Genomic DNA, 25,342 nt, shown 5'->3' with positions numbered 1-25,342 from the left:
ATGAGGTTAAGTCCCTTCATGCAGTCTGCACGGTCTTTCTGGACTCAGCAGCTTCACCACACACGCCCTCTGCCCAGGCCCAGCTGCGGGACCTGCAGCCCGAGAGGAGGGAAATGTGGCAGGCAGAGGGCGCCTTAAAGGCACCCGAAAGCTTTTTTCTTTCCCCTGATCTCTCTTCCCATGTCTAACAGTGCTTTTATTTTCTACTTAATATTCTAAGGGAAAAAAATTAAACATTAAATTGTCTTAAGTTTTAATGTGTGCAATGCCCATTTTAGATGGAAACACCAGAGCATTGGACCTGTATGCAGAATCTCTACAGGACAGTTTGCATTTCCTGGCTCGTCCTGTCCCGGGAGGGTGCCTGGAGCTGGCTGGCAGAGTGGGACATGGAGATTCAGGGAGGGAAGGAGGAGGAGAGGACCCCAGGCATATAGCCGGCTCAGGGAGAGCTCCCAGCGGGGGACTGCCCACCCATGACTTGGGGTGTCCCTGCATTGGCTCAGCTACAGGGCTGCTGGGTTCCCCACACCAGCTTTGGGACAGGTGTGCTGTGCTCCAGCCAAGGGACAGACTTGGGGGAGTGAGCTCCCATTCTCATGGGAACACTGTGCCAACTGACAGTGGATGGGTGACCCCACCCAGGGGTCTACGGGATCTGGAGTAGGTGAGAGACTCACCCAGATGAGATGTAATCTCCTGCCAGCAGACTACCTAGTCTCCAGTGGTGCAGCCAGCCAGAGGTGGGGGGCTGCTAGCCCGCCATGCCCTACCTGAGATGCCGCCGACATGACCACCTGTGCCCGGCCCCTGCTGGGGTTGGAGGGTGGCAGAGGTCACAGTGTGGGAACAGGGAAGCTGCGTGAGACCCTGGCACAGGGGAGCAGGACACAAGCAGTGGAGAACTGGTCCTGGGGGAGAGCAGGAGGTGGGACTACATGAGCCCCTCCCTGAGCACGCTCCATGTCCCACTTCACTTACAAAACACAAGGCCAAAGATAAAATTAGTAATTTTGACATAGCGACAGTGGACTGGAGCGCTAAAGCCCGAGCACGTGCTACAGCTCTGGTCACTGGCCTGCAGGCCTGCGTGCCTCCCTCTCAACCCTGCGCCACGGCATTTGCGCAAGCATGTGCTCGGTGCTGCTGGGCCAGAGGCTCCTCCACTAATTTAATATGTGAAACCAGCACCACACATGCTTTCAAAAGAAGCTTCATACTTCAAATAGGACTTCTTAAAAATGGGAATAAAAGAGAGCGATGGCTTTACAATGGAGAAGTCCCATGGGCAAGCCTTTCGCAGGTGCTCAGCCTGACTTAGAGACAATGAATCGAACAGGAGGGGACGTCCTAAGGGGAGCAGGCCGCAGCCGCTGAGCGAGGCAGGGACAAAGGACACGAGGTCGGCAGCGAGCTTCCAAATGGCTCAGAAATAGGTTGAGAGGGCAGGGGGCCGTCGGAGACTGCCGAAGGCGAGCAGCCGTGGATCTGGGTGCAGACACAAGGCTGCTCCTGAGCTTGTTCTTCCAAGTCGTCTGTAGGGCTGACCTCGTCCACGGGGAGACGCCGGGGAAGGGAGGTGGAGGACATTTAAGGCAGAGTGGCCTCTGACAAAGTGACGCCCCAGGAGGCAGAGCGGCTTCATGGAGAGGCCATCAGGGGCCCTGACTCCCAGACTCACGAGTCTGCAGACCAGGATGACACACACCCGTCTGTCCTCTTGTCACCAGTCCTCATTCTGGGGGTCATTCTGCCCCAGTTTCACCTGTTTCAGTCCGTTCCACTCTTCCTAAGCTGAGAACCTAGTCCTGCGACATGATGGTTTAACACTCTTCTAGAGGCTTCTGTTTGTTACCCCCTAGCCATCCCTACCCCGACGTGCTCCATCCCCCACCCCGCGCAGTCACCCTGACCACTCCGATTCAAAGCCTGGCTCACAAGGCCTGGTGAACCCCGAATCCCTGGCCTTCTTGTCACTGTCTTGAGGTTGCTTCTGCCCTCCCTCCCTCCCTCCCTCCCTCCCTCCCTCCCTCCCTCCCTCCCTCCCTCCCTCCCTCCCTCCCTCCCTCCCTCCCTCCCTCCCTCCCTCCCTCCCTCCCTCTGGGTCCCTGTGCTCTATGAAACCTCTGTGCATGTACCCAGCGTCCTGCACTGCCCTCACCCCTCCTGCCATCTGTGCCCCAGCTCCTCCTGTGAGGGTCAGCAGTGTGGTTTGCTGCACACACAGTGCCAGACCCGGACTACAGGACGGTATATGGGCAGGACTGGGACTGGGGAATTCACAGAGAGAATTTCGACGTGCACGTCCACTGGCGTGGAGTCCCTGGGCCAGCATGTCTTCTTCCTGCTGGAAAACAGCACGGGTGTCCGAGTGCTTGGCAAGCCGGGCGTTAGGATCAGGCCTGTGGCATCAGCTCTGAAAACATCTCCAGGGAAACAGCTAAGGGGCATGGTCAGGACTCCCCCTTTAAAAAAAATGTTTCTATTGATTTCAGAGAGAGGAAGGGAGACGGAGAGAGAGATAGGAACATCAATGATGAGAGTCATTGCTCGGCTGCCTTCTGCATGCCCCGGACTGGGGATCGAGCCCACAACCTGGGCACGTGCCCTGACCGGGAATCGAACCTCGATCTCCTGGATACTAGGTTGATGCTCAACCAATGAGTCACACCAGCCAGGCCAATTTAATAATTTTTAGTAAATTTACAGGATTGTACAATCATCACCACAATCTAATTCTAAAATATCCCTATCACTGCAAAAAGTCCCTTGTGCCCCTTTACAGTCAGTCCCAATTCCCCACCCCTCCCCCAGCCCTGGCCCCAGGTATCCATTGGCAGGCTTTCCGTCTCAGCAGATTTGCCTAAGCCTTAAGGGAATGATATTTTCTTGACTTCATGGAATATTACTCAGCCATGAAACATATTTGTGGAGATTATATTATAAAATGAAATGTCTCCAAAAATAGGTCCTTTAGGGGAAAAATAAGGAACACAAAATTGTCCCTGCATAAAACTACACATGCATATGGTCAAGGAATTGACAGGAATCCAGAATTTACTCAGCTTTTCTTTTTTTCTTTTTTAAAATATATCTTTATTGATTTCATAGAGAGGAAAGGAGAGGGAGAGAGAGATAGAAACATCCATGAGAGAGTCATGGATCGGCTGCCTCCCGCACACCCCTGACTGGGGATCGAGCCCGCAACCCGGGCATGTGCCCTGACCGGGAATCGAGCCCTGATCGCCTGCTCACCCACTGAGCCACGCCCGGCCGGGCACTCAGCTTTTCTAAATGAATTAATTCTTCAGGATAGGCTGTAATGTATTTTACAAAGGAAATAAGGTTCTTACACATTTTAACTGAGCAACTGTTTCAGTGTGCATAGCCTTCCAGCTGATTTCTTAGAGTGCAAGTCCTTGTGGTTCTCTCCCTTATTCTGAGGTTTGTGCCCTGGGAATTCTCTTTTTGAAAGAACTGTTTTCCTAGTACTGTTTGCTTTCCAGTGTGTCTGTTGTCAGAGTGGATTAAAGTTTTCCCCCCTTTCTCCATCTTCCCCACAGAGGCCAGCAGGCCAATGGCTGCCCCAGAGGCCACTTGGTCCCCTTTATGTGTGTACAGTAGGCGATGTCCTGCCAGCCTTCCCCATGCTGCTGGTGTCTGGTAGCCATGGCAATGGTGCAAAGTGATGGTAGTCGTTGCGTCATCAGTGGCAGGGCTGGAATCAGGGCTCCCTTTTGTGTGTTGTTTTTGTGGGGTGCTGGAGTCAGGCCTGCTGTGCTGTGAATCCTTGCTCTGCCACCTGCTAGTCGGGCAGCTTGGAAAGCCACCTACCTTCTCCCAGCCCAGTGTGCTGCGTGTGATAACAGGACCCACACGGTAAGTTCCTGAAGGCTGGATTGGCCCACGTGCAGGGCTCAGCGCAGGGCCTTGCCTGCCAAGGAGCTGCGAGGACACAGAACGGTGGGTCCCACCCCATTGCCCACGTGGGCATGTGAAGCTGCGTTACCTGGACGGAGTGACAATATTTGAGTCTTAGAAATAAAGAAACAGCACTTGTGGAGAGGCTGGTCTGTGAGCACAGGACCCCCATTCACAGCCAACGGGAGCTGTCCCTGGTGCTGAACCAGGGTCAAGGGCAGTTCAGTCCCCAGGTTTCCCACCATTGGGTGTCCTGTAACAGAGTATTCTTTACCACAGACATTTCTACACCCAGGAGGTGGGCAATAAACACCTGAGGGTCTCTGCAGAAGAACTCCTGCCATCTCGGTCTCAGGACCCTCCTTCAGGCCTGGCACCCACCCCTCCCTTCATGGTCAGCTCTATGTGTGGCTCATGTTTCTTCCTTCGAAATGTCCTGTGCTCTCATTCCCTCTCCCCCCAGTGCTCAGCCATCCCACCCCATCCCACACTGTCTTGCAAAATGAACTGCCTTTCATTCCCACCCTCCTCCCAGGGTGACCCCAGTCTTTCCCCAGCCTTCCGGTGAGGCTGCTCCCCATCTATGCTTCTGTGGCACCTTCTGCTCCCTCCACTTCCCTCAGATGTGCATCCCTGCGGATTCAGGCTGCCACCTCCCTAGGACCTCAAGGCCACCATGTCTCTTTTGATCTTTCTTCAGGGGCCACTTCCATCCCTGTCCTCCCCGACCCACAGCCCATCGCCCACTCCTGGTAGCCGGCCTTCTCTTCTCCCTCCCCCCCCCGCTTGCATTCTTGAAAGAACTCTCCACCGACAGTTTGCCTTCTTCCCACTAGCACATAGACAGAGGGACACTTTTAGGGGCTGCCCCCTTGCTCCTCACCAGAATCCTGCACCTCTGGCTTCCTGTGGGTCTGGACGAAGGGAGGAACCCACAAGGGACTGGAGAGTGGGGAGAGAGAGACTCCCCACTCCTCATCATTGCTTCCACCTCAGTCTCTAACTTTATTTCTCCAAAACTACAGCTCTCCTTGGTAGCTCCTCCTCCAAAACTCCAGCTGGAGTTCCACTGGCTCTAGAGCCAACTGCCTTCCTGTTCCTTCAGCCCTAAACGTGGAATGGCTAGTGGTTCTGGGGAATGCTTGGTGTGTCACAATCATTAAGGTCTCTTCCTTGGAGCCACCTCTTCCTCCTCAACCCCAAATGATCTGCTCCCCAATTCCCCCCTCCCCACCATTGCTCCAGGGCAGTAGCTCCACCCATGCTCGACCCTCGCTCCCTCCTTCCTGCGTCTCCATTTCTCCCATGTTGTTCTGCTCTCTTGCTCTAAACGCACCCCTAACCCTTCCACCACCCGTTCTACACTCTGCTGTACTTCCAGCTGTTTCCCTCTGTCTTCCCTCTTGTTTCATCTAGTCTTCTGGGAAGTATGGTTTTTTTCATTCATTTACCTGTTTCTTGTTCAGTTGGCACCATCCTGTGACCTAAGTGGCACCTCCCACCCTCCTTGTGAAGTGCCCAGTGACTGGTGATCACCATGTCCAAGGGTGATTCTCAGCATGCACTTACTCAAGCTCTCTGGATCGGTGAGGCTGAGTCACACGGCCTGGCCAGCTCCTAATACTGGGTGGTCCTGGCATGTTCTGTAACCCTTCTGATCCTCGATTTCTTTCTGTGCAGGGCGGGATGTAAACTTATCTCATTGGTCATGGGATCTAAAGGAGATGGCACTGCTTGGCACAGGGGGATGCTCAAGCGAAGTAGCTACAATGGCCACTGCTGCTCGTGTTAACATCACCGATTTCCTCGTGAAACCACTGTGTCCCTCCAAAATTCATATACTAAAACCCAACCCCAGTTGGAGATGGGCCTTTGGGAGGTGAGGGGGTCACGAGGATGGAATCAGCGCCTTGTAAGAGACCCCTAAGGCCTTCCTCACCCCTTCTGCAATGTGAGAGCACAGGTTGAAGACAGCGTCTGAGGGCCAGAAGCGGGTTCATGGCAGACGCCCGTTGCGGGAACCCGGATCACGACCTTCCAGCTTCCGCACCTGCAGGAATAAACGTTTGTTGCTGAAGCTGCCCGGCCTGGAGGGTTTTGTTGCGGCAGCACGAACTGAACGGAAGCACGGTGTCCGTCAGACCAGTTTCCGCACGCATCCTCCTGACCCTGACCACGTTTCCCGAGCGCCCACCTGGGAAGCCTGGTGTTTCCTCAGACTCTTTCTTGATGACCCTCCTTCCTACGTTTATCAGTCACTGAGCAGCTCCACTCCACTGGCGCCAACGACCTTCGAGTTCCAGCCTCTAGCCCCGACTGCCCCGCAGCGCGCACATCTCCGGGAGACCGCCCACCCCCCGCAGGCGTTCAGAGCCCCCCTCCTTCCCCCTGCTGCTTGCGCTTTTCGTCTTAAGGGATGAGACTCACTCGGCCTCACTGTCCAAGTCAGAGGCATGGCCTTTCTCTTCGTTCCTCTCCCAGGAGATGAAGAGGGCTCTGCCCAGACTCCACAGCAGGCCACTTGCCCCACTGCCAGGTGTGACATGCAGGTGGTTTCTACTGTCCACGCCTTCGGGGGCTCAGGCAGAGGCCACTTGGCTGGAGGCCCTGCTCCTGGAGCAGCTGAACGTGCGAGGAGCGAGGAGTCTCCCCGCCAGGCTGAGGCACGTGTGGCTTCATACAGCCCCACTTCTCCTTATGCCCCATCTTGTGGCCTCCTCCTGCCTTCCATGGAAGTTGATCCCTAAAAAACCCCTTACACCCTAATCTCTACCTCAGCTCTGTCTCCAGATAAGCCAGCCTGCCCACATTCCCTCTTCCATCCCTGCCGGCCAGATCATTTTACCTTCTCACTGTATCTCGAGCCCATCCCCTCCTTTCCATCTCTCTACTCTGGCCTTCTTTCAAGGCCTCATCATTTTTAACCTGTACCGTTACGTCCCACCTTCTCAACTCCCCAGAGCTGTTCCATGTCACCATCAAGTTATCCAATATAAAATGCAAAGCGGACTGCGTCACATTCTCAAGCCCCTGCAGGCCTTCCCATGCATCTCAAGGGAGTTGTGTGTTATTCTTGGACCCTCCTGGCTGGGGTTTTCTAGCTGCTTGGCCTCCCAACATTTCCTCTAAACAGTCTACATGGGATTCTGGGAAATGCTGGGCTGGCTCAGCCTGAGCTGTTCCCCACACAGCATCTCCTCTTGAGGTTTCCCCTCCTCTGCAGGGAAGGTCCTAGCAAGTCCTCAAAACTACTGAAGTCACCCCTGACATCCTCAGGCCAAGTCAGTGCACTCCTCTCTGGACAGTTTTTTGTGTCTCACACACATTAAAAGGTTCACAGCATTGGACTAGGTTATAATGCTAATTTTAGCCTTCCTGCCTGTCTTGCTAGAATGAAACCTTCTAGGGGCAAAGCATCTTCCCAGGGCCCAGCTCATGGCCCATCCTTAGGAAGCACGGGTGGCCTCTAGAAGTGGGAAAGGCCAGGCATGGGATCCTCCCCAGGGCCTCCAGAAGGAACCAGCCCTGCCTGACCCTGAACTTTACCCCGTGGGACCCATGTTGGACCTCTGACTACAGCACTGGGAGGCAATGCAGCTGTGTCATTTTAAACACTGACTGTGTGGTTAAGGTAGCAATAGAAAACCAGTACACTTTGAAATTAATACATTTAAAAAGAAGACCTACAATGATCTGGAAAGGCTACTGTAAATGACCCAGGCTGCCTGGCTTTCTCGAGTCTCAAGGCTGACTTAACAATGGTTTCCTCTTTTCTGTTTTCTTTGTGTTGCCTGACTATGAAAATTTCGTCTATCATCCATCTCTGTGTTGTCTCAGGCTGATGAGGAGGACTCTGGAGCTTGGGGAATAGTGTCTAAAATAAGCAGGAACACCCCCATGCGGCCCACGGGGCTGTCCGGGGAGGGAGGGCGGGCGGGGCTGGCAGCTACTATTTTGGTGCAGGGCTGCCTTGGGGGGTTTCTTCCTGATAAGTGAGGCTTCCCTGCACGATTGTCCTCTTGGGCTATTAATTGCCCTCTTTGATTATATATTTTCTTATATTTAGTACATTTATATTGCTCTTTATATTTTAAAATGACCAACGCCCTCCATTTGCCTCTCCCCATAAAAGAAATCAATCTCCTGTTGGCTGAAGGGTTAATGCGCAGCTTTGGGTTTTTTCTTCTTGGAGGCTCAGGCGTGCATGCGTGCTCTGTATCCCTTTCACAGAAAGGAGCCAGGGCGAGGTGCCTGGGTTTTGAATGTGCCGTCACCGTGCATTCATAATAAATGCTGCACCGAATGGCACGTTCATGGTGGCTCCGTGATGTAAACGAAAGCTGAATGGAAGCTGGGGGCACAACTCACCTCCAAGAGGGCAGTCCTGTTCACAGCCGCGCCTGACCCTGGCTTTTCATTTTCCTTGAAAAACCAGCGTTTCCTCCCTTGCACGGCGGTGGGGTCCCTTCCTCCCTCCTCTCTGAAAGCAGGCTGGCTTTCTTCCGCTCCTACTTTTTCCCACACTGCTGTTGGAAGAAAGGTCCCGCCTTTGATTGAAATGGAACCTTCCACTATTGAGGAGCCTTTGTTGAATGAGTCATCGCTGCGGCGGCTCATTGGCTGAGGCCCTGGAACCAGGGGATTGCCTGGCAGGGCTGCCAGGCCCGGCTCCATTCACAGAAACGCTGGCTCCCTCGCCAGCCCTTCCATTCACACAAACAGCATTTCATTCACATTTTGCTGTTTTTGTCTAAAGATCAGGGTTTGGGAATGATAGGGCATTTCCGCTTTAGATTTGGGGGGGCTTTGACAGCCATCCCAATCATCTACGGGGTGTGCATGTGCCGTTGCTATGCAAGCAAGGGGAAGGGAAGAGATGAGGGCCTGCGCCTGTCCTCCTAGGCCTGCGTCCTGGGTTGGTGGCCGCTGCTCCCCTGCACTCCTGCGTCCAGCAGCTGGCCCGCCCTGGGTGGCACTGGTTACAGCTGCTCCACAGAGCTCTTGGAGCCTTGGTGCCTCCTGTCCCATGTCTAGTCGTGGGTGTAAGAAGACTCAGGGTGACCTGAAAACGTGTTGGAGGTACATTCATTTGCTTGCACAGAGGCAGCTGGAAACTTGGACAGGGAGCGGGTCATTGTGCTGGGCAGGCTGTGTCAGTGCCCCGCGGTGATGGTGCAGCCACCGTGGCAGGGGCGGGGGCCTGAGCCCAGCAGACCTCCTGGGGGCTGCCAGCGCCCTGCTCTCAGGAAGGAGGCCTGTGCGGTTCCCTTGCAGGCTGGCTCTGGCTCCTGAAAAGAAGGCATTTTCCGGCGGATTTGATGTGTAATGAGAGCAGCTGCATCCCCCCCTTACTGGGGGGCTGCAAGCACAACTGAAGGGACACTGACATGTATTTCTAGCGTCTGCTGGGCATTCTTCCAGAGCCCGAGCACGTTCAGCTGGAGTGAAGCTGCCAGCGCAGCCCCTTCTGGAATGGACCCCGAGCCTGCCGCCCTTCTCCGGAGCTCCCCCTTCTTTCCGGGGAGGTGGGCTCTCAGCTCCCCGGGGGACCCGCCTCTGCAGCCGCGGGAGAGGCCCTGGCGGGCTCTGCGCAGGAGTTCACACGCACTTTTATTTTTATTTTTATGTATTTTGAGGAATTGCATTGCCACAGAGACACCTGTCATGGCTGCTTTGCTGATTTGAAAAGAAACACCCAGGAAGCGGGTATTTTGCGTTCTCTCTCGGCTGTCTGACGGTCGCTGCGGGCTTTCCGAATCAGAATTCCTGCGGACCGGGAGGCCCGCTCCAAGCCTCCGTCACATCGCCGCGCCAGGTACCCAGGGCTCGGGGCCGCGCTGCAGAAAGTTCCCCCGGCCCGGGCCGCGGGCGCACCTGGGGCCAGCGCTGCGGGGGGCGGCGCGGCCGGAGGAGGCACCGGGAGGCGGCGGCCGGAGGAGGCACCGGGAGGCGGCACCGGGCGGCGCGGCCGGAGGAGGCACCGGGCGGCGGGGCGGAGGAGGCACCGGGAGGCGGCACCGGGCGGCGCGGCCGGAGGAGGCACCGGGCGGCGCCGGGAGGAGAACTGATTGGCTCCGGGGCCGCGGGGGGTGCGCGGCTCGCGCTCCCCGCAGGAGGCGGCTCGGGCGCTCCCCAGCCTTTGTTGCGGAGGGTCCCCTCCCGAGTGAGTCACGCAGCCGCCGCGAGCCGGGGCCGAGCCGCCGCGGGGCGCGCACCGCAGGAAACTATGACTTTGGCGGAGCGAGCGAGGCGCCCGCAGCAGCCGGGGCCCGGGTCGGGGCGGCGCGGCCGCGGCGGCCCCGGGCGTTAGCGGCGGGAGGCGGGCCCCCGCCCGCGCCCCGACCCCGCGCCGTCCGGGCGCGGAGCCCGCCCGGGGACGGCGCTCGCCTGCTATGCGCGGCTCCCCGCGCCCGCGCCCGCACCTGCAGCGCCCGGGCGAATGCGGCGAGCCCACGGAGGGGCATGCTTCCACGCACCAAGTACAACCGCTTCAGGAATGACTCGGTGACATCGGTCGATGACCTTCTGCACAACCTGTCGGCGAGCGGCGGCGGCAAGGTCTCGGCGGCGCGCGCGGCCCCCGCGGCGGCCCCCTACCTGCTGCCCGGAGACGCGCTGCGCAGGGCGCCCGACGATGGCCCCGGCAGCCTGGGCCACCTGCTCCACAAGGTGTCCCACCTGAAACTCTCCAGCTCGGGCCTCCGCGGCCTGTCGGCGGCCCGGGGGCGGGCGGGCGCGCGGCTGGCTGGCAGCTGCAGCGCGCCCAGCCTGGCCGCCCCGGACGGCAGCGCGCCCCCCGCGCCCCGCGCCCCGGCCATGCGCGCCGCCGGGAGGGGCCGGCCCCGCGACGAGCCGCCCCGCGCGCCCCCCGCGGGCGACCAGGTGCTGGGGGCCGGAGTCACCTACGTCGTCAAGGTGGGTGCGGGCGTGGGCCCCGGCGGGGAAGCTGGGGGCGCCCTGGGGCCAGGGGCGCGCTCCTCCTGGCAGCGGGGGCCGGGCACCGCGCGCCCGTCGCGAATCCGTTGCGAGGGTTAAAGCCGGTGACCTCGCTCCGTCCCGGCCTCCGGGCCCCAGTCCCCGCGTGCCTGCGCCACCTTCGCCACCGCGCCCTGCCGTGCGTCCGGCGGCGCGCCTCTGGCTCGGCCCCCGCGCCCGGGAGCTGCTCGCCCCCTGCCCGGGGCACTGAACGCGCTGCGGGCACCGGGCAGCCCTGGAGGGGAAGGCGGGCGGTGCCGCCGCTCACGCGGGCTTTGCCCCGGCGGCGGGGTGGGTGCTTCGTTCCCCCACAGCAAGATTTCCAGCTCCTGGTTGCGCAGGCCAAATGCTGCTTTGCTTTACATAAGACAGGCTGTACTTTCTCACCCAGCAAGGTCCTCTCTGCTGGCTGCCTCTCATGATACCTGAAGGTTTCGGTTTGCAGCAGAAGGAGAATTTGGGACTGCCCCCCCCCCTCCAGTTAACCAGATGAAGGGGCCTGAACTGCAGCACCTGGAGTCACAGTCTGGGAAGATTTTTGTCCCCAACACAAAGAATTATAAAACTATGCCCGATGTGGTCTGTAAAATCACTCCCGCATGCCAGTATGTTGTGAAATTTAATTAACAAATACCCAGGACCGACCCGCTGGCTGCCCTGCTCCTCTGCCCTGCCTTCAGGGACCAGGAGCCGAGGCAGCTGGCCGGGGCCTGGTGGATCTCCTCCAGACCAGGGGCCGTCAGGGGCGCTTTGTTTCAGTGTGGTCACCCCATGGCATGTGTCTTATTTAAAAAGAAAGGAGACAAAGATCTATCTCCAGAGTGTTGACCATTGAGGAACGTGCAGGACAGACACCTGGTCTGTACATACTGGCTGCAGATCCAGTTAAAAATTCAGCAAATCACATCCTCAGGTAGAATGCTGTATCTTGGTAATTTTGGAATCAAAATATTAAAAAAACAGTTAACTTTGTGGGTTATCTTTAACTACCCAAAAAGCACTGACAAAGTAATGTGATCATCAGTGTTAAAAATGGGACCTCAAAGGCGGCTTTTTAATTTATCTTCATCTTAGCTCTGAAAATTGATTAATATATTTTACAAAAGGGATGGAGATTAGCATAAAAGATGCACATCTGATTGAATTTGTTATAAAAGAAAATGAATATTCTTCTTGTATTCCTTCTTTAAAATGTATAACCAGGAGCCAAAACCAAACCAAACTCCCGACAACTGAGTTTAAGCAGCGATACCAGAGTGTATCGCTTCCAGCGTGCTAGCATGATTGCTACCTTGACCTTGGCGAAGCTTTCTATACCTGTCGTGTTGAACAAGGAGGGTAGTTTTCAAATGGAGGGGAAATTCTCAAACTTTTGCCTTTAAAGTTTTCCTTTCAAAAATCATTCAACTTGACTTAAGTGCTTTGCTCTTGCTGTGTGAAGAATGAAGGCAGACATCCGGTTCTCAAGGTCAGCTGTGGCTGAGTAATGGTGAGCCACTAAACCAAGTCCGCCCTGCGCCCCTTCTGTTGCTGTAGGTTGTGACACCCCAGCAGCAGCTACTTAAATAGGCGGAGAGCTGGGTCGGCCTTGCGGTGCCTCAACTAAAGGGTTGCATGACCTGGGGTGCATCGCATGGCTGGACAGGACGCTGTGTCGTCACTGGTGCATCCTCAGTGGGGAGCAGTGGAGTCATGTGCGCTTAGGCTCGGGTTGCCCTGGAGAGGTTTGAAACCACAGGGCCAAGCGCAGACTCTCAAGGATGGCTTCTCGTGCGCGTGGTTGGTCTGCGTGACCCCGAGGCCCTCCTGGTGTGCATTTCCACATCGCCCATGCCGAGTCTGAAACCACGAACACGCTTTCTTGAAAAAATCACAAAACTGAAAAAAAAAGCCTTAATTTAGCCCCTTTGCTGGTTTGTGAGTGGTTTTATTGGTGTCCTTGCTTTTAAAGATCTCTGGTAGGTAGAAAGGGGCCGTCTTTCAACTTCGCTGTACCTCAGGTGTAAAACCTGAAGGGCTGGGGTTTGGGAAGAGCTTCTTCTCCTCTTCTTTCTGACTCAGATTTATTTCTAAATTGAGGAAAACCCCCAAACGGTTTTCAGTTTCCTGGAAAATTCAAGTGCTGTGTAAGTATAGATTTCGCTCCTCATAGAAACACCTGCCTACAGACAGTTTTAGGATATTAAACACAGATTTATTATTCAAAAATATTTCAACTTAGTTCAATTATGTGAAAGTGGAAACTGCAAAACACAGCAGTCTGGTGGGTTGTGATCATCTAGCAACATCAGGCCGTTTGAGCAGCAGGTTGTAATTTTAATTAACGAGAGAGAGAAAAGTTTAAAATGGACGAAGTTCCTGAGCAGCAGAATCCAGAGCTCCGAGCACGGTGCTGTGGCTGGTGACATATCTGGTTATGCAAACGAGGAAGGTTGGATACACACAGCTCCAGGTTCGTACTGGTGTTTGGGGCCTCACGGCACCACCTTTGTACCCACCCCACCCCCCACCACACCCGACAAGGGCTTTTTTTTTGGTGACATGAAAGGGAGAGAACAAGAAACTATGTTCTTGACAGAAAAGGAAAATCCAGCAACAAAGAACATGAATAGTTTCATTACAATTCCATTTTGGAATTATTTTTAATTTGGACCTGAGAGGCTGATAGAAATGCAAAGTATTGATCACTCTGCTGCCCACCTTCAAATTCTGTTGCCCAAGAATCCGAGTTGGCTAGGACCCCAAGTGCCCACAGGGCTGCTGCTGGTCTTCAGCAGGTTTCAAAGGCAATATTCAGGTGCACCACCCACACGTCACATGCACACTCACAGGTCCACAGAGCAAGCAGCTTAGGAAGGAGAGAGAGACACGAGTAGCTGGGGGTCAGGTCTTAAGGATGGCCACCGGCAGAGGTAAAAAGCTATCTGAAGACGGGCATGACCTTGAGGTTCAGCCTTGACCTTGCCTGATGCGAGGCAACACTGTGAGCTGCATGTGGGTGAGCGGTCAGTTCTGGGGGTCCCCAAAAGAAGAGCTCCTCCTTACATCACATCACACCACAGATGCAAAACAGAATAAGTGAGCAGGCTTAGGACTGAGCCGCGTGCCAGGGCAGGAAGGCGGAGGCCCGAGTGGAGAGCAGGGCCGGCCGGTGCGCACTGTGTGCGGTCAGTCGTAGCGGGAAGTCGGTCCCGCTGGCGGAGACCCTGGCGCGGCTCCCGCAGGCCCGGGGTGCGCCGCGCTTGCTGCCGCCTGAGCTGCGGGCTGTCCCAGGCGGGCTGAGCAGTCAGACAGCTGCTGAACTAGTTCCTGGTGCGCCGGGGGTCTCCCTTTGCAGCGATGGCCTTGTTTGCACAAGAACTCTTTAAAAATTATTTTGTGTGGGTTTTTTCCATTTGTGAATCTGATGCTATTTAGGGTGGTATAAATTATTCATTTATTTGTAAATGTTCTATTGCTCTTTGTAGATGGTCTTTATGAACTGTACTTACTCTAAAATGTATCCTTCCTTTGTGTTTTTACAGACACTTGCCTCAATGTCTGTGAACATACCTTAAATATTCTTTTTCTTGGCAGCACATTCCTTGGGTAACCGAGCAGACGCCACACTAAACAGTCATCAGCAAAGTTGTCTCAAAGACAACCTTACATAGTAGCATGGCAGGATTGGTTAAAATTTGTTTTAATTCTAGATTAAAAAATTATTCCTTGATTTAAAGGGGAGCTTTAAGAATTGACTTTTTTCTTAAAATTATTGAAAACTCTCATAATATGTATGGCTTACAAGTAAATATTGTCCAAATGGTTTGAAAAATAGTTTGACATTCTTTTGAGATTAATAGACAGAATTATTAATTTGATCTGGAAAAATCGAACACGCACCACACTGTACACACAGCACACGCATACCACACAATACAAACACACCACACAAACATACACGCATCACGCCATACACACTACACAGACACACCACACAATACAACCACACATGCCACACACCACACCATACACACATCACAGATCCACAACACACACACCATACACACCACACACCATGCACATACACACACACACTACACAAACATACACACATCACATACCCACAACACCACCATACACACCCCCCACGCCCCCTACAACCCTATGCCCTCCCCACATTACCCCTGCCACACACACCACACATACACACCACATGTACACACCACACGTACACACCACACGTACACACCACACGTACACACCACACGTACACACCACACGCACAAAGGGAGACAACTTGTGATGACTGATCTGTGGCTATTTTCTTTCTGTTAGAAACCCGTAAATGCCGTGTTTGCAGGAACACCTTATTACATCATCCATTTCTCTTATATTCATGCTTAAGAGAAAGTAATGCTGAAAGATAAGCTGCTGGTGAACGTCAGTCCTGCAGAGCCACTTCCTGCGCCTCCCGCCCACCGTGTTGTCGGTGAGCATGTGCCACAGGGCTGAGCAAGGCGCAATAAACGTCACTGAAGCAAAGCCCTGGTGCTGGGAACCTGGGTGGCAGGTACCTGGAGGGAGAGGACCAGCGGCTGCTTTCTTTGAGCTCAAACATCCCTGCCCCGAACTCCATGGTCCCTGAGAGGAGGGCCCTGGGCTCCCGGAGACACCTCTGGGGCACCCTTGCTGGCATTTTCTCGCACCTCACGTGCGCGGGCAGCTGGAGGGAGCTGAGCGCCTCTGCGGAGCCTCCGGCCCTGGGAGTCCGGGCCCAGCCTGGCCTTGCTGCACAGCTGGTCTGGCCAGGCCACCACCTCCCAGCGGTGTCTGGGGTTTCTCACCACGATTCCAAGCTCTTGCAGGAAAATGTAGAGAAACCTAGAAGCCGGAAGAGGGAGGAGCTGAGGGGTGCAGCAGGGCCTCAGCTTACCATTGGGTCCCCATGCCCTTGGCAATATTGGAATATCAGAAATCCTGAAAGCCAAGGCTTTCTGAGAAAAATGTCCAGCCCTCACTGTGGTAATGCTGCCCACCTTGGATTTGGAGCCACTCTGGAGTGTCGTCCAAATGTGGTGTTTTCCTAAAGTGAATGCCCCTCGAAGGAGCCTTGCCTACTTCCCACTACTGAATGGGCACAAAAAGAAGCAATGATTTCATTCAAACTTCATTTTAGCAAAGTCCATTCACGCTGATTGGCAGTCTGGGCTATGGGTGACATGTTTAATGCTATTGCTGTTTACTTTGCAAATTTTAAACATTAAAGTGGCAAGTGATGCCACTTGCCCAAATAGAAGCTTTCTGTTCAAAACACCTGTGAAAATCAGCACACGGCTCTTGTCCTGTTGAATAACCGGCCCTTGACCAGGTGTCAGCAGAGAACTGCTGCTTAGTCTGTCCACACAGCTCTCAGCAGGAGAGGAGCCTGCCCCCAAGTGTCCTGGGGGGAGGGCATGTGTTGAACAGGCATTTACCCCCAACACTGAATTCCTTCTCTAAGGTGGGGATGGTGAGAGGAACAGCCCGGGGAGGGTGGGACCCATGCAGGGGACCCCCTCCCCTGACCCTAACCGCAGACGCTCACTGTCCACCTTCTCTGCTTTGCATCCCTGCACACTTGCACTGTCAAGCACCTGGCTCTTCAGTAAACCTCCCTTTATGGAATGTAGACATTCATTATGGAAGTTTTTCAAACACATACAACATGCAAAACATACCAACATAAAATTAGCGAGAATGGTCTAACGAGCCCACAGGCACCCAGCACCCAGCTTCAACAGGTGTCAACTTGTGGCCATCGCCACCCCTGCCTGCACCCCTGCCTCCCCAAATTGTGCGGGGCTCAGTGGGGCCTCCTGCTCCCGTGCCCTGACAGAACTCAAGCTTTGATGAATAGGTTGCAGATTGGGCTTAATAGCGCTTCCAAATATGGCAGTGTCACGAGCTTGACCATCCCTGCAGTCAGCTCGGTGGTCCCCAGCATCCCCAGCACTGCTGTGAGGGAGAGGGGCAACCTCTGTGGTTGCTCCTTCTGAGGTGGTGACACTGGACTCCTGGAGACTCTGATGACAGCCTGAGGTGATGGGGGCCGGAGCCTCCCTGCTCAGTCTCCACTGGGCCACCCCACCTCCCCATCCAGGCAGGGCCTCCTCTAGCAACGAGACCATCCTTTCAGAGCGGCTGTTCTCCCAAGTTGTCTTTAACATTAGTGCATTAGCCCAGATAAACAGAACCAATAGCACGTGCATCTGCATAGCAAGAGATTTGATAGAGGGGATTGGCTCACATGGTTATGGAGGCTGGTAAGCCTCAGAGTCTACAGGGTGGGTCTGCAGGCTCAAGACCCAGGAAGAGCCACTATTTCAGTTTGAGTCTGAAGGCAGGAAAAAGCTGAAACCCCAGCTGGAAGACCATTAGGCAGGAAGAATTCTCTTACTTGGGGGAGGGTCAGCCTTATTGTTCTCAGGCCTTCAACTGATTGGGTAAGGCCCACCTACACTGGGGAAGGTAATTTGCTTTGCTCAGTCTATTGATTTAACTCACTGGAAACATCTTCACAGAAACACACAGAATCATGTTTAGTCAAATAGCTGGGCACCTTGTGGCCCAGCCAAGTTGACACATGAAATGAACCATCACAGGTATATTCACAAACTTTCGAAGTCTCATCTAGAGTGACCACTAGTTGACCCCAAACACTTAGGGAGATTCAGAATCCCAGGCAGAATGGAGACAAGGGGTAAGAAGTTAAGAAATAACTGACCTGGAAGAGTCTCAGGTTGCCCCATGGCTCCTGTGGGCGCCAAATGGAGACATATTTAAAAATTTCTCAAACCTTTGTTTAGGGTTTACTTTGGGTGGACATTGAACTAGGGCCCTAGAGCATGAGACAGATGAACTATGACCCTTGTTCGCAAGGAGAGCTGAGGAGCAGGTCTTTCCAGCTGGTGGTGAGGGTTTGTGAGTGGAGGCCCCTGAGCCCTAGGAATGTGGGTGTCACACACGACATTATCACCAAGGTCGGAGCGAGTCACTGTGGGAAATGTAGCCACTGTATGTGTCTATGATACAGAATCTCAACCAGGGACAGAGGCCCCAAGGAGGGAAAACAGATGTTTCTAGATGAAGGTGTGTTACCACTGAAAGGGAACAGCCACAAATTTTTTTTCTAATTTGTAAATAATAATAATAATTTATAGATGCAGTTTTCTCAATTCCAGATTTGCTTTCATGGATTTTTGAAGAAGCATTTTGATGTGTGCTTCTATTTGTTAACCTTGAGCAAATTAGAGAGGAAAGGGCAAGTAAATATTACAAGAAAATGGAAGTAGCCAGCTGGGCCCCTCGCAGGAAGCAGACTTTGAGTGGCCGATCTGAGGTCGGGAGGCAGTGGGTCTGGGCCCGGGCCAGAGGAGCTGCCGTCGAGCACTTGAGCTTGTCCCGAGCCCACATTCTGAGAAGCTTCTGTCTGCTGTCCGTGTCCGCCAGGCCGCCGGAAGCTGGGGCCCCTCCGGGACCACTGGTCCTCACAGGTGGCGGCAGCCTCGGTCGCCTCTGGCTCCTTCTGCCCACCTCGCCGTTTCAAGCCCCCTCTCCCTGGTTGGAGACACTGCTTTAAAGGATTGTTATTTGGGACGCCGTGGTGGCTGCGCTGTCTGAAGAACTGAGCTGTGGTCTTTCCACTGGAAGTAGCAACCCCAGGATGATATTAACCTTGTTTGTAGAGAGTCTTGTTTACCCTCGTGGGAGGAGAAAATAAGATTCATCAAATGATGGCCAGAGGGAGGGCTCCAGTGTCCCAGTGCCGCCGCAGCTCCTGTCCCGCGGCCCCCACTCTCACTCCTGTCTGTTTACCAGCTTGGTTAAGACCCCAGGGCTGGGTGGTGCTGGCAGACGAGTGGCACCTGGCTCTCCGGACAGACCATCGGGATCTGTAGTGCTGTGTAAGTAACCGCTGCCCTCTGCTTCCTAGGGGGACATCCAGTCGGTCACTCAGCTTTGCAGAGCCTTCACTCGGGAGTGTGAGTGATAGTAGAATGCCACAGTGACTAGGATGTGCTGAGTTTTAAGTATTTATTACCTTTTAATTGTATATATCTTATTTGTAGAGACTCTTCCTTAGGAGGCACCTGTGTGGAGAGTCTCCCTTGCTGGTTTTCTGGGGCCCTCTTTTCTTCTCACTTCTGGTTCTGGATTGTTTGTGAACAGTTTTACCTCTCAGTTCCTCTGCTCATTAATTTATTCCTCTGTTAATATGCTAATCAATTATTACAGTTAGTGTCGATTGAATTTATTGAGTAGGCCTGTGCCAGGAGATGGAGATACAGGTGAATTAAACAGGAGTGCTTCCTGCTCTTTTGGTGTCAGTGGGGGAGACAGAGGAGAGAAAAAACTGGGGACCACATTGGTTATGGGATGCAGAAGTCAGGGAGATGCCGAAATGGAACCCCAAGTGACGAGTGGAAGTTATCCAGGAAGATGGGGGGAGCAGATGTACAAATGTGTCAGCGCGTGAGTATGTGTGTTTGGGGTCAATTTCCGGAGGGGAGGTAGAAACAGACTATCCAGTGTGGCTGGCTGAAGGGAATTGAGTTCGAGGGGGGCTGATGGTGGGGAGGTCCTAAGAGGGAGGCCAGTGCCAGGCAAATGCAGTGGGAAGCCACTGGAGATTTTCTGAAAGATTATTCCATCTTCTGAGTGGAGAACAGATTGGAAAGGCAGGAATGAAAATAGAGGCAATTAGGAGGGATGACGGTGGCTTGGACCAGTGTCCTGGGCCGCAGGCCAGTGGCTTGCACTGAGCCCAGGTCTGTATCTCTTACTGTCAGTGCAGCACACCCACCCACTGTTCCACGGGCCCTTCAGCGGGGCATGTCTCAGTGAATTCACGACCTCCCCACCTGTACCCTGCTCCTTAGTCCACGGCGTCGCGGTCCACCCTGTCCCAAATCTGGGGTGCGGAGCCGTCCTGAGAGGGCCTGCCTTCCCTGACCGCGCTCCCCTGCTCGGTCCCCTCTCTTTCCCCCCCCTCAGGGCTTCCCGTCTTTCTGGGCTTCCTTGCCTTGCCTTCCCATTCATACCTTCATAGTTTCTAGCTGCGGTTACCACAGTAGACTAACTGGTCTTCGGGTGATTGCTTTAGGAAGGACTCTTCTTTTTAAATTCGATAAAAAAGTATTATACAGCTTCACTGAAATGTCTCAGTTTCCCCTCAACGCCCCCCCCCATGTGTCTAATTTTCTTCCCTTCATAGAGAGTCCTCGGCTGTTTGCTATTTATATTCCAGATGCACACACACACTTTTGTTTTGTCTGTTTTATCTTTTTTCTCCTTTCTGTTACACAAAGCAAACGTTCTACATGTACTGCTCTGTGACTTGCTCTTTTCACTTGGTATGCCTTGGAGAGCTTTTAAATCAGTACCTATAATTCAGCTGCATGCCTTTTGGCACATGCTTAATATTCAAGTATATGGATGTGCTAAGTTATCCAAACAGTTTTCTCTTGTTAGACAGGTTTCCAGTTTCCAGTTTCTCATAGTTAATAAAATAATGAGTAATCTTCTACATGCATCTTTCTTCCTGGGCAAACATTTTTGCCTATGTGTACAGTAAGTTTTAGCAAATACGAATCCTTTTCTTCTGGCTTTGGCAGGACCTGGAGTGCAATGATAATTCTATTGTGAAGGTCACTTCTTCACATCTGGCTACAGAGTGAGGCCGCTTGTCCTCAGCCATTGAGGAGGACATTTACTGTGATGTACACTTTCACAAGTTAAGAAAAATTTCCTACAACCCTAGTTTTCCAAAAAAAAAAAAAAAAATCTGGAATGGTTGTTGAATTTTTTTCAAGGGTTTTTCAGCATCTAGTGAGATAAATATATATTTTTCACCGTTTTTTTCTGTTAATGGGGTGAGTCATTCATCTTTGTAAAATGCATCTCATCTTTCTAATCAAAAAGCTCTCTGTTGCTTGCTTTCCTTTTGGAATTCAATCCAAACTCTTCATTTTGAGATACAGCCTTTCAGGTTTGTACTTTATTTCTTGCCCCTCAACCCCTAATACTCCACTGATGAAACAGCTTGTTTTCCCCCAAGCCAGTTGCCCCTCTGGCCCTGGCTCCAGTCTCCCTCTCTGGCCCCCTGTCCACCTGTCTTCACCCAGAATACAAACCTGTCAGCTCTCAAGACCAGGAGCTGTTCCCTCTTGTCTCTCTCCTGAGGGCAGAGTTGGTGGTCACTCCGCAAGGTCTCCACGGCTCTGTGAATTCGTCTTTCTTTTCATTGATCCAATTCACACTAAGTGGGAACCTACAGGATGCCCAGCACTGGGGCCCCTGAGAACCCAAGATGAGTTCAGTGGTCCCTCTTTTCAAGGAAAGGATCCTTTAGAGGGGATCCCGTGTGTTATATAAGCCATGCACTGTGGGAAAGGTGGTCGGCCGTCCTCCCCAAGACTTCCCTGGGGAAAGGCCCTGTGACAAGCACTTAAGTTGTAAAGCTACAGGGATAAAGGTGGCCATAGGACACTGGTCAGCAGGGTGACCCGTGGGCCTGTTTGTATAGTGCTGGTCATTAAGAACCTAACTCCAAAGGGGCACCTTTTGAATTCCTTATTTAAGAGCTCCTTGACAATGGTCGTTCCTGTGACTGGCAGGCCTAACACAGCCCGAAGTCTATGGCTGTTCCACAGATTGGCAGCGTCATTAGCAGACCCATGAGTTTTGCTTTTTGATGCCCTTTCTCTTTAAAACTAATTACAGGAGGGTTTCAGTAAGAGAGTCAACTTTAATAAGAGCCATGAGTGAACGTTATTATGTTAAAATATTGTAGAGCCAGATTTCACCAGGACGTTTCCAAACAGAAAGCTAAGCTCCTGAACCCTCCCCCCCCCCCCCCCGTAATGAAAGCGCATGGCTGGAGAAACAGAATGGGGGATACTCTCTGAGGGTAGCAAATGTTCTCTGAGGGCTCAGGGCCTGCCTGTCCTCTGGAAGGTGCTGTAGATTGTGAAGGAGATGTAGGGCGATTTTCCAAAAGGAACTTGCAATCCAGTTGAGCAGGAGAAGTTGCTTCTTTTGAAAAGAAAAAAAATCATGTTCATTGAGGCGCTAGTGCCTGGGTGAGAGACCGTGGAGGGCTGGAGCTATGGGGGAAGGCTTCCCAGGGGGCGGGGTGTTTTCTGGGTCCTGAAAGACTGTCCAGGTCTGGGCAGATGGAGAAAGAATGCTCAAGGCAGGAGAATCAGAGCGAGAATGGCTTTGGGGGTGGGCATGGGCATGGCCTTAGCCAGGGGCCAGGAAAGACAGTCTGCCGCCAACCAGCCCCGGTCAGAGGGAAGCGCTGTCAGCTGCTGTGGGTCAGTAACATGAGCTGTAGCCTCTTAGAGCAGGAAGGTCCTGTTTAGTGGAGGAACCAGCCCCATGCTGGCCTGCGCTGTATCGTACTTGATGACACCACACCATCTGGCTGACGTTTGCAGGAGTGAGCTCCTTCCTCACCAGGTGACAGCCCTTGAGGAGCTGAGGTGTGTTTCCTTCAGGCCTCTCCTCCCCAAGCTAAGCACGTCTTCCTCTGTCAACAGCCTTGTTCTCACCGTCTCCTGGGTTCTCTTATCTGTTTGTACCCTAGTTTGTAAATTGCAATGAAGAGGCTGCCATGTAAAGGATGTGGTGGAATTGGAGTTCTGGCTTGGGATGTGTATATTCCACTTTTAGAGTTTTGTCCTGTCCTAAGAATAATTTGGGCCTTAGTTCATATGCCTACACTCCTGAAAGATGAATTCGTCTTTGTCTAAAGTACAGTTGCTCTTTTTCCCAAAAAGGGATGGTAAGGCTTCCTTTATGGCTTGTTCATTATGAGCTACAAGGCAATGTTGCTGATGATCTTTAGAATCACCTCCACCACCCGTGGCCTTATGGCCACTCAACTACTGTGAGTTTCCAACCATCAGCCTCTGTCATCAAAACTCAGAATTGAAATTGAGAAGGCCAGTGGAATTATAACCCATCAGACATAGTTAATGTCCCACAATAGAACTGTGGAATAAGTTCTGGTCCATTCGTACCACGCAGTAATATGCAGCCATTAAAAATGGTGAATTAGAGTCTTAATATGATTGACTGGAATAGATTTTAGGCATTATTGGGTTAGAAGAGCATGAAGCAGTGTGTGTGTAGTATGAACCTATTCTTTGTAACAGAAACAAGTACAGAAATGCTTATACAGAGCCACAATTATAGTTAGAAATGTCAACAGGCCACTCTACGAAATAAGATATCATGCAGAAAATCAGCAAGAATATACAGAACTGAGAACATAATCAACCAACAAGATCTAGTAGACATACATAGTGTCCCCTGAAGCCAAAGCAGAATACACATTCTTATCAAGTGCCCATGGAACTCCCACCAAGATAGACCATATCTTGAGCCATAAAACAAATCTAACCAAATTTAAAATATAGTTAACTTTTGAACAACACAAGTTTGAGCTGAGTGGGTCCACTTATATGTGATTTTTAAATAAATACTGTAAATGTATTCCTTCTTCCTTATGATTCTCTTAATAACATTTCATTTTCTCAAGCTTTGTTATAAGAATAGAATATATAATATATATAACATTCAAAATATGTGTAATTTACTGTATGTTATGGATAAGGCTTTTTGTTCAACAGTAGGTTATTAAGTTTTGGGGGAGTGAAAAGGTATATGCAGATTTTCAAATGCTTGGGGGGTGCCTCTAATCCTTGTGTTTGAGGATCAACTGTAAGTGAAATTGTACAGAGTGTGTTCTCTGACCACAGTGTATTCAAATTAGAAATCAATAAGGAAAGACAACAGAAAAATCTCCAAACAGCTGGAAATTAAGCAGACTACCTATAAATATTGCATGGGACAAAGGAGACATTTCAGATGAATTAAAAAAATACATATAATTGAATGAAAAGAGACTACAACATACCAACGTACTGGGTGGGGCAAAAGTAGGTTTACAGTTGTGAGTATGAGAAATACAGAGTTTATTCTCGTATTATTATTTATTAATTATTGTATTATTTTCATACGAACAACTGTAAACTTACTTGTGCCCCACCCTGTGTGTGGGATGCAGCTAGAACCGTGCTGAGAGGGAAATTTGTAGCCCCAAATGCTTATTCTGGGAAAGAGAAAAGTTCTCCAACCAGTAATCTAAATGTTTATCTCAAGATACTAAAAAAGAACAAAACCAACCCAAAGCAGGCAGAAGGAGAGAAATAACAAAGATAAAAGCAGAAATCAATGACATGAAACCCAGAAAATCAACAGGAAAAAAATCAGTGAAACAAAAATGAAATTCTTTGGAAAAATCAATATGATGGAGGAACCCAGCAATTCTGACAAAGATAAAAGGAGAGAAGATACGAATCCCCACCAGCAGGAATAAAACAGACACCATCTCAACAGATCCTGTGGCCACGACAGGGCTGAGGCGGCCTGGCCCTGCTCTCAGCCGCTCCAGTCTGGACCATGGCTGGTGGCTGCTGCCTGAGAGTTAGGAGAGCGAGGCAGGGCCTGGGCACAGGGCTGCAGCACTGAGTGGAAGGCAAAGCCAAGCACCCGGATACAGCCTGGATCAATCAGTGGAGGCGCGACGCTGAGACCGGGGCCCCAAGCCCAGTGAGTCTGCAGAGCAAGCGGCAGCTGGACTGGGGACTTTGCTGTTGGCACTAAGCCTGCCAGGGGTTCAGCTGCACAGAGAGGTCGGCTTAGCTCCATCTTCTCCAACACTTGTTTATTTATTTTTTGGGAGGGTGAAGAAAGCCAGTGCTCGAGGGGAGAGAATGCATTTCCTAAGACCAAGCAGCTAGCCTGGCGTCAGAATGAGGACAAGAGTGCACGTCGTGACACTAGAGTAAGGGCAGGTCGGCTTGGCGCCGTTCGCATGTTAGCCGGAGCATGTTCGGCTACAACACCAACATGTGTTTTTGGAACATTTCTTCCCTCGTTCTCTTTGGCTTGAGTAGCAGATGTGGCCGAGTGCATGGCTGTGATTTTCAGATGAAACGAAGCACAGCGCTTTGCTTGGAACTGATCTCCACTCCTGCTTCCTCTCTGACTCAGCTTCCTCGTGGTAAATGAGGCAGATGACACCTGCCACTGGCGAGCACTTGTCAAGGTGTCCCGGCTCTTTTGATGAAAGCCTACACGGCGTTTGTCTTAACACAATGTCGCCTGTGAGATGAAAGGTTAAGAGAACTGCGCACTAGCTGAGGAAACCTGCAGAGGGCTCGGATGTACCAGACGGCCAATCCCTTCCCCGTGTGGCAGTTGAACAAAATCTGACAAAGGAAGTAGGAAACTGAAAGGGGGAGAGTCGTCTCTTTTAGTACCCAACCCATTTATTCCCACAAGCCCCGCAGCACCCCCGCCTTGCACCCCTTGTGCCCACTGCACTGGAAGCGCATTTCTGGCTTCACTCTTC

General features: G+C 52.3%; 1 protein-coding gene across 1 annotated transcript in view; it reads left to right on the top strand.

Annotated features, from left to right (window-relative positions):
* Positions 1–10,383: 10,383 nt before the first annotated feature.
* Positions 10,384–25,342, top strand: part of SHC3 (SHC adaptor protein 3) — a gene marked incomplete at both ends in the record, with an annotated part of 115,459 nt that continues 100,500 nt past the window's right edge. The window contains one exon of the mRNA XM_081150843.1: positions 10,384–10,836. Coding sequence (XP_081006969.1) covers positions 10,384–10,836 — 453 coding nt within the window. The remainder of the gene's footprint in view (positions 10,837–25,342) is intronic.

Source organism: Miniopterus schreibersii (assembly GCF_964146895.1).
Source record: "Miniopterus schreibersii genome assembly, chromosome: 11".
Taxonomy (NCBI): domain Eukaryota; kingdom Metazoa; phylum Chordata; class Mammalia; order Chiroptera; family Miniopteridae; genus Miniopterus; species Miniopterus schreibersii.
This window is presented reverse-complemented; position numbering and strand designations above follow the sequence as displayed.